Source organism: Nematolebias whitei, chromosome 22, assembly GCF_014905685.2.
Source record: "Nematolebias whitei isolate Nwh7 chromosome 22, NemWhi1, whole genome shotgun sequence".
Lineage (NCBI taxonomy): Eukaryota > Metazoa > Chordata > Actinopteri > Cyprinodontiformes > Rivulidae > Nematolebias > Nematolebias whitei.
The window spans coordinates 19207213-19216735 of NC_056519.1; the positions used below are offsets into that span (position 1 = coordinate 19207213).

A 9523-nucleotide genomic window follows, 5' to 3' on the forward strand; every position below is an offset into this window, starting at 1 on the left:
TTTCAGCTCATTCCTTGCTTTTTGTTGCAGAATTTATTTATTTACTGGTTGATCTAGTTATCCATTTAATTTTTCTGAAAAGATGACGTCCAGAGGTTTGCTTGATATTCTTTCAGCGCATGCAAAGATTGAAACAGCTGAAAACCAAGAGATGTGTGGGGAAAGCACAAATGATTCCGTTTGTTTCCTGGGTGTCACATTAAATATCTTCCCACTGACTGTTCAGATGGAGCCAGTTTACAGACACGGATACATTTTCTGGTACTTTTCTATAATAATCAAAAAACACAAACGATGTGGCTGGAGCCAAAAAGCTCCAGTTTGTCTCATCAGTCCCAGAAACTTTGAAGCTTCAGGCGCATTTTAGAAGATTCCTGTCTGGATTTTTAATTTTAAATTTTTTTCTACCCTCCTGGTCTTCACCCATGGAGCCCATGACAGATGCTGAAAGTGAAGTACTTTGACCTTGATGTTCAGCTTCAATGGTTTTAGATTTATTTTTCCTACCATCTGTACTATCCCTCTTATCAACCTGGGGTCGCATTTCCCCTTGCGTCCACTTCCTGGGCGGTTGGCAACAGCTCCATGAACCTTCTACTTTTTAATAATTAGTAGCTTTGCTCAGAAGAACTTGAAGCTGCTTGGAGATGGCTTTTAACTACAAGAAACAAAGCATTGTTTCAGTGAGCTGTAAGAGTACCAACAAATGTATCCACCTCTGGACATGATGACACCAAGTCACTATGCTGCCTCCCAGTGGTTAAACTTTTCAATATGCCCTTAATAGGCTCTAACAAACTCAGCTTTTTTGTTTTAGATGGTTTGAATAATATATTTACGTGTATTCTTCTCTGATCTTTGCACGTTTTTGCAGCTTATCTTGCTTAATATGCACTCAAAGCTATATGCATAGTATATGGTGTAGTATATCTATAGTAGTGTAGTGTATGACACACCAATGAAAAGAGAAAAGCCCAAAAGTTAATGATGAACCTTTTTATAAAATAATAATAACCTTTATTTAACCAGGTTAGTCCCATTGAGATCAAAAGATCTCTTTTACAAGAGAGACCTGGCCAAGACTGACATCATACAGAGAGAAGGAAAAACACTCAGTTACAACATAGTCACAATAAACACAGACTTTTTAGGGATGCACGATATTGGATTTTTGGCCGATATCTGATATGCCAACATGGTAAAACTTATTTGGCCAATAACCGATGCCAATACCGATATTTTTCCCCCTAGACCTACTTGCAGAGACTACAGAGCTTTCTCTGCTGTGGAATTAAAATACTACATTATTCTGCATGGTGTTTGGTAATTTGGCCTGCTACCAAGTGCAGATGCCCTTTTTATCGCTAATATGGGCTGATACCGATACCATGCCGATAATATTGTGCATCCCTAATAGACTTGCAATAAAACAAATGACTCAATTAAAACAATTGCACTTCTGAAACTTGAACATAATGGGATGTATCATGGTATTAAATACATTCAGAGGTACTATTGTTTTAAGTTTAAGCTTTGATTGCAAACTGTTCCATGAGGTTGGAGAAGAGAAGCTGAAGGCTTTCTTGCCCCTTTCTGTTCTGACAAGAGGAACACTAAAATTTTAAAAGTCTTGAGACCGGAGGCTTTAGGTCCTGTTGTTTAAAGTTAACAAAGGTGAAAGATAAGGTGCTGTCAACTTGAGAATAGCCTTGTAAATCAAAACATATCGATGGCCAAGCCAGCGTACATACAGAGATGGCCATTTTACCTTAGCATACAAGAGACAGTGATGAGTTAGGGCTCTATAATTTGTAATAAACTGCAAAGCACCATGATACATGCTATCCAGCATGTGAAGACATTGAGCAGAGGCGTTCATGTATAATATGGTAAATGGACTGTACTTATATAGCGCCTTTCTATCTTATTTCAAGATACTCAAAGCACTTTACACTACAATCTGTGCCTCATTTACCCATTCATACAGCGCTCTACTAGATCTCTACAAAGCTAATTGAACAAATCATTCTAATGAGACTAATCAGAGCTTTATCACATTCACACACCGATGGGACGCACATCAGAGGCTATGAGGGGTTCAGTGTCTTGCCCAGGGACACTTCAGCATGTGACTGCTGGTGGATTCGAACCCCCAACTCTCGCATTGGAGGATGACTGCTTTAACTACTCAGCCACAGCCGCCCCAAATAATACATCACCATAGTCAATAATTGTAAGGAAAGTTGACTCCACCAGTTTCTGTTTTACCCTAAAAGAAAAGCAGGATTTATTCTGAAAATAAAATCCAAGTAAAAGCTTCAGTTAAACTGAATATGCGCTTTAAAATACAAGTTGTCATCAATTAAAAATCCCAGATATTTGAACGTAGATACAAGTTCAGTTTGTTGACCATCACTAGTGGTGATAGACTGGTTGTTGCTGTTGTTGAGTTGCTGAAAAACATTAGCTTTGTTTCGTCAACATTCAAAACAAGTTGAAGCGGACAACGTTGTTCTTGTATTCTATTGAATGCATTCTGCATGTATGCAAACACTTCTGTGGGCGTAGGTGCAAAGCAATATATGACTGTGTCATCTGCATAAAAATGAATTGCTCCATTTGAAATAGCCTTTCCAAAATCATTAATATGCAAGATAAATAACAAAGGGCCTAGTACAGAACCTTGTGGTACCCCCTTGTGAATAAACCCAACTCCAGAACAAAAACCATCTAACTGGACAAAATGTTGAAAAGGTGTCTCATGGAGCCTCAGCCCTTTAAGGGTTCTAGTTTCTGTTGGCAGAACATGTTGCTCTTCAGATGGGTCTTTGTGTCGTTTGACTGGATGTCTCTGTTCCTACTGTTGGACTGCCAACATCAATGTTTTGTGTTGATGGTCTTTGTTCAGTCCAAAATGTTGGATTTAAGGTCTGCTGGACTCGAGACCCTCTTGAGATGCAGCTAAATGACTCGAAGAGATTGTCAAAATAAAATCAGTGGCTAGTCTACTGAAGTTTTCCGTTATGGGTAATAGATGCACACAAACCGAGTTAGTCATTTTTCATAACGTTTAGTGTTTTCCTGGCCTGCCCTGCTCGTTCCACTGTAATGAATCATCAGTTCCTGCCTCTAAAACTCTGGTGGTCCATTATAACATCAGCACTAATCAGATTCCACCTCCAGCTGAGCAGCGATGACTACAGAGACCAATCTGAAGAATTGACCTTTCCCTGCATCCTTATTACCTCCCACACACACACAGACTGAAACACACTCTTTGGTAATTGAAATTGGATCTAATTTTCTTAACAATCAAATTCAGATTCTTCTCACATCCTCTTCACACAAACTTAATTTTTTTTTTAAATAAAGAGGTAATGTCTGTGTTATACATCGTTTTTAGTTTACAATGTTAAAATAATACTTTTACTGTTTAAAGTGCAAAGAAACGTACCTCCGCCTCTCTGGACTCTCTTCCACCTGCTCCCTACTCTCACTAAACCGTCTTCATTCATTCGTTTTAGTTAAATCCAGGAGTTTGCTATCGACCTTCGAAGAGGAGCAGCCCCACCTCCTCGGCCTGGGCGGGGAGTATCCCGACCACTGGGAGGACACGCCGGCCATCGTCATGGCAGCGTGGCGTCGCTCTGAGCAACAGAAACTCGCGGCGGAGCCCAGCAAAGCAGAAACACATCCACCTTTCAGGAATAAAAGCAACGACACGCAGAAAAACCTGCTGCTGGACCTGCACAGGTGAGCCGAGACCTCCGCGCGTCCACGCCAGAGCTTTCAGATTCGTTAAAAGTTGTTGAAGGCATGTTGCGTGTTTCGGCTGCCAGGTCTCTGGATCAGAGGTCGAACAGCAACGTGATAGAACTGGATCGATCGGTGAACGAGACGTCCTGAGGATGATCCCCGGTTTGTCCGGCGCATGCTTGGTGTCCTGAAGCAAACCTACAGCTGCTGATGGATTAAGGCCTCCTCACGATCCAAACACTGAACCCTATCCTGATAATAAAGAGGCACTGGTTTTTACAGGACAATGACGACGACTTCTGTATTTATAGAAACTCTTTTTGTTTTTGTTGCTATTAAATATTTTTATTCCATTCCACTCATGCGTTCATTCTATTTTGATACATGCTTGTTGTATTTTGTATTTTATTTGTGCTCTTATGTATATATGTTGTTTATATTTACTTCCTCTGAATCAAAGTTTCTTGTCTTTGTTTCAGTCTCATTTAAAATTATGAATATTTTTTATTGTTAAGTTCATAAATTGGTGAATTTGTAGTTCACATGGAGTGATACTCGCATATTTTGGGTGTGTTAAAAGATTTATTTGATTAATTTACGGCTCAGTTAAAATCTGCCTGTTTTTCTGCAGTAGGAAGTAAATTGGAGGAAAACTCAACATTTTTCCTTTTCTTCCATAATTTTTTTTTTTTACATTTGTGAACCGTTTTAACTCATCTGCATTTTTATGTGACAAGTTATTTTATATATGCAAATCAGAAGTCATCATGTGATATCTGGTGTCCTGCAAAAACATTTAAGTTGTGGTTACATTTGTTTAAGTGAGGCTAGCCGTTTCCCTTTGCTTCCAGTCTTTATGCTAAGCTAAGCTAACTGCCTTGCTATCTTTGCCTTCAAGAGCCTTCACTTGATGTTTTTCCAGCATTTGCCAAAAATAAATCCTTTCATAAATGAAAGAAAGTTTCTATTTTTGTAAACGTGGATTGTTGATGAATAAAAACTGTCGATTAGGAGTGATCCATAATTTATCATGGCTCTATTTGGGGGCTGTTGATAAATTATGAACTCTGAAACACTTTCTTCTCCCTTCCAGCTGATGTTTGTTGAACGTAGATATAAACCGTAACGGTTAAAGTTGTTCTGGTCCAGTGTTAGATCAGAGGGTTCAGATGTCTGGATGCACATTTCTTACTGCCATGTCTTTAGGAACACGAGGCAAACAAATCGATTCTACTTTGTAAAAATGTCTCACAGCCAGTTAACTTTTTTTTAATCTCATTTATTTGTTGCTCCTGTGTAAATACAGTTTAAACTGTCTTCTTGCTTTAAAAAATAAAATATTTTACTTGGTAAAAGTGTATTTTTTGTGACTGTGTGTGATAAACTTGCTGATGTTTGAAACGTTTCATTTGGGGTGTTTAGATTTTTATTAATTCTTAAAGCAAACCGGTTCATCGAGCTTTTTTCAGTCGTCAGACTTTGTCAGTCACTCAAAACAGCCTCAGAAGGAACAGGATGACAACATCTGAACTACGAGGAGATCAGACAAGCCAGCCTCTTCACAACCCTCTATTAGGTTAGACCAGGGGTCTGCAACCTGCGGCTCTGGGGCCACAAGCGGCTCTTTGGTCCTTGGGCTGTGGCCCCTTGAAGCTTCGACCAAACATAATGCAAAATGTAAACTCGTTTGTTTTTGTACCCACAGTAAAGAAAAATTGCAATCTTGAGCAGTTTTTCTACAAATTTTTTAAATAAATTACTAAATCAAGGAGAAAACGATGATTAGCTTTAGCTACTTCATTTATCCAACTTCTGGCCTTACAGTAGGATTTTTCTCTCAAATCCACCAAAAATTATTTGGAATACCTTTAGAACGAGCTAGAAATAAGGTGAATAATCGATGGATAGATAGAATTAAAGTTAAATTTGTGGGGTTCCTCAGGGGTCACTCTTGGGTCCCAAGCTGTTTATAATGTACTGTACCTAAGATCATGAAAAGCATACTATTTGCCGATCATGCAAACATTTTTTGTGTTGGAGATGACATGGAACAACTGTTAAAGGATGTAACTGATGAATTGAACAAACTTAAAATGTGGTTTCATGAAAACAATCTGTCCTTGAACCTAAACAAAACAAAAATAAGGTTATTTGGGAACTGTCGATTAATGAAATTCAAAAACAAATAGATGGTGTGAAAATTGAAAGAGCTCATGAAAACAAATTTCTACGTGTCATTGATGATAAACTCAACTGGAAACCACACATCAGATATGTTCAAAGTAAAGTCTCAAGAAATATCATCCTCTTAAAGTCAAGTTGGTCATAGAACAAAAAGCATTACATGTACTCTGCTGTTGGCTAATCTTACCTTATTTAAGTTATTGTGAAGAAATCTGGGGCACTCATTACATAACTACACTACAGGCATTAACAATACTACAAAAAAGAGCAATAAGAATAATCCATAAGGTGGGATATTTAGAAAGCACTAATACACTGTTAAATCTAAACTATTAATGTTCATTGACAAAGGTAAACTACAGAAAGCTCTAATTCTTTACAAAGCCAAAAAGAAACAATATCGGAAAACGTTCAAAACCTGTTTAAGACTAAGGAGCAAATTTATGAATTTATGGGGGAATCACAGTTTAAAATGTGCAAATTCAGAACTACTAGAAAAAATGTTTATGTATCAGTAAGTGGAGTCAAACTGTGGAATAATTTAAAAATTGAACTTAGACAATGTCCAAATATAAAAACTGTTCAAATGATCATATAAACATATGATTATTGCTGGATATATTATATATTATTATTATTCAATTATTGTTCATGTTTTTGTTATTGGTGCAATTTTTTTTTTTTTGGTGAAATTAAGTAAATTGTTTGTCTACTGTACAAAGATACTATAAAATATGGGTTAAGTTGTTATATGTATGGATTATACATGTAATAAATATAAGATTATATAAGTGGTTAAGGAGTGGGAATTTTGATAAATTAATACTTCTACTCACTCCATTGAATATGTAAAACAAAAAGTTTTGACATTATGCTTCATGCTGTATTTTTTGTACGTTTTTTTTACATATAAAAAAAAACCCCTCAAGTTAAAGTAAATGTGTTGCCACAATTACATATCATATACAAAATAACCTACTATTTAAACACATTAAATTTATGCTTTATTACTTTAAAGTGGGGATACATAATTATTTTTATTTTTCTAAAATTAAAAGGAAGACTCAAATAAACCTGCAGAGTTCAGGGTTACATTATGTTGGGGTAAAATTGGTTTGAGATATGTTCCCTTTGTTTACATGAATGTGGTCTTTTTTTTTAGCCCTAAAATATATAATTATTAATGAATGTTAAAATTAATTATATATTTGTTTATACAGTCATCCCCACTGGCTGAAAAAAACAACAACAAAAAACTTCATACAAATTTGGAGTGGCCCATGAGCCACCAGTTGATAATAACTGTTGTAGCAAGTTTTGCAGCTCTAGACACGTTTTGTTTAGTAAATTAAAGGTCTTCTGATTTAAAAGGTTGCAGACCAACTGGGTTAGATGAAACACTTTTTTTCCACTGGGCCATTTAAACTTAAATAAAGTGATTGTTCAAAGTTTTTGACGTGAGGTTCTGTGTAAAGGTTAATATCTTTTGCGCACCATTTTGTAAATCTTTACATTTCCGTTTATTTACATAGATTTCTAGTCATTTGTCAGAACATGTATGCAGAAGCAGCAGCTAGCTGTAGCACTTCCTGTCCAGCTTGAGGCTATAAATGGGACTCTTAATATGCATTTTGGAACAACGTCATAAATTAGCCTTCGTGCAAACTTACAAAGCTTTTGAGGTCTCCATTAAACCATTTTTCCACCGTCTTGGATGAAACTCATTCCTCCAAGATGACGACGCTCGCCCCCACAGGGCGGGGCTCATCAGGGACTACCTCAGTGGACTGGATTAAGTGGGCTGTCTGCAATCCTGACCTCAGCCTCAGCTGTTTGTTCCAGAGTGACCAACATAACCACACTGGCTGACTTGCTGCAAATTCTGGTTGAAGAATGGGACGCCGCCCCTCAGCAGTGGAGGTACCAGGCTGTTGTGGCTGTGTATGGTTCCTCCACATGTCACTCAGGCTGTTATTTGCTAAATAAAAATATATAGCCAATATGTTTTGTTTCTTGTGACTTCAGTCACACTAAACAGCATAAAACGAGTCAGTAGCAGAATCAGCTGTTTGGCAGTGAAGAGAGCATCCCACATACTCAACTCTGCTGTTCAATCCACAAATGCATTTTCTTTACAAAAGTGGCACCATTTAAGGGAACATAAACAGATTTTCCAATTGTATATGGTTTATTTCCAAGTAGCATTCTAACAATGAAAAATTAATCAACCAAACACAAATATCTTTACTTTCTGTGCTAGTTGAGTTGAAGATGTTGACACATCTGATTTGGAGCACATTTTGTCCACGTGCTCATTAGATGACAATTTTTGTTGCATTTCTTTCAAGACGTAAGAAGTTTAAGGTTGTAACGAGTTAAATTAGTTCAATCTAGTTGGTAAAAATGTATTTTGTTAAAACATTTATGACGCAACCGTTCTCCCAGCTGTTGTACACGGATCAGTCATGTTGTGGGTTTGTGTCGCAGCCATTTGGACATTTATCTTGTTGCAAAAAAAATAAATAAAAAAAAGATTGAATTAAAAACCAACAAATTCTGGGCCAAGACCATCTGATCCATACCAAACCCATCTCAAACCTAATCCAAAATGCTTTAACAAGCTCTGATGCTTCCCAAATGGGTTTTAATTACGCCTGTTTCCTTTTGTTATCATTTGAAATCCATAAAGGACAGGAAAGGGTCGTGTTGTTTGCAGCATGACGTGAACCGTCATTCAGGCTTTAATTATTTTTCTCTTTCTATTTACACAAATATTTAAATCTACAGACATAAAAAATAAATTTGTCAGTGTTATATATGGTTAATGTCAATAACAAACCGCATGAAGTTGTTTGAAATGAACATATTTCGTCATGAAGCAGTTCTCTGACTGCTGTAAATTACATGAAAGTTAAACTCCATTAGACTGAGAGGTGTTTTGTTAACACACCAGATGATAAAGAAGCTTCCGTCTTTTTTGTTCTGTCATGAAAACCATCTGAAAATAGGTCAGCGGCAGCACCTCGTAATAAGAAGTGTGAATTGCTCCGACAGTCCCAAGGCAGTGTCTCGGCCTCCAAACAACCCCCTCTCATAGTAGCAGCCATAAACTCCAGCTCCCAGCGTTGCGCTGCCGTGACACTGACGTGAGTAATGAGAGCGAAAGCATGACCTGAACCGTACAGCTACAGTACACACAGCTTAATTATGGTTTATTTGGATGTAAAAATAAAACTTTCCAACAGTCGTCAAGTGAAGCGGAGAAGACCAAAAAAAAAAAAAGACCAAACTTGTTGATGTGAACGCTGCATTCCTTCAAGGAATTCATATCGTTCATGCCAAAGTTCCAAACGAAGCTCCCGCATGATCACTCAACCTTTAGACTATGTGCTGTGAATGACTCTCAGCTACTACCACATCAGGCTTTAGCTCGATATCTGTAAAACTGTCCGAGTTAGATACATTTATGTGTTTCTTAAGGTCAACTGATGACTAAAATACTGTATTTTTCAACGTATAAGTCGCAACTTTTTGCATAAATTTGCAAGTCCTGCGACATACACCAAAGCAACCAATATATGTT

The 9523-nt window shown here is 37.3% G+C and overlaps 1 protein-coding gene across 1 annotated transcript in view; it reads left to right on the top strand.

Annotated features, from left to right (window-relative positions):
• The window catches only part of creb3l2 (cAMP responsive element binding protein 3-like 2), a 37548-nt gene extending 33527 nt beyond the window's left edge, over window positions 1-4021 (top strand). The window contains exons 11-12 of the mRNA XM_037696046.1: window positions 3525-3753; window positions 3840-4021. Coding sequence (XP_037551974.1) covers window positions 3525-3753; window positions 3840-3906 — 296 coding nt within the window. The 3' untranslated portion in view covers window positions 3907-4021. The remainder of the gene's footprint in view (window positions 1-3524; window positions 3754-3839) is intronic.
• The last annotated feature ends 5502 nt before the right edge of the window (window positions 4022-9523 follow it).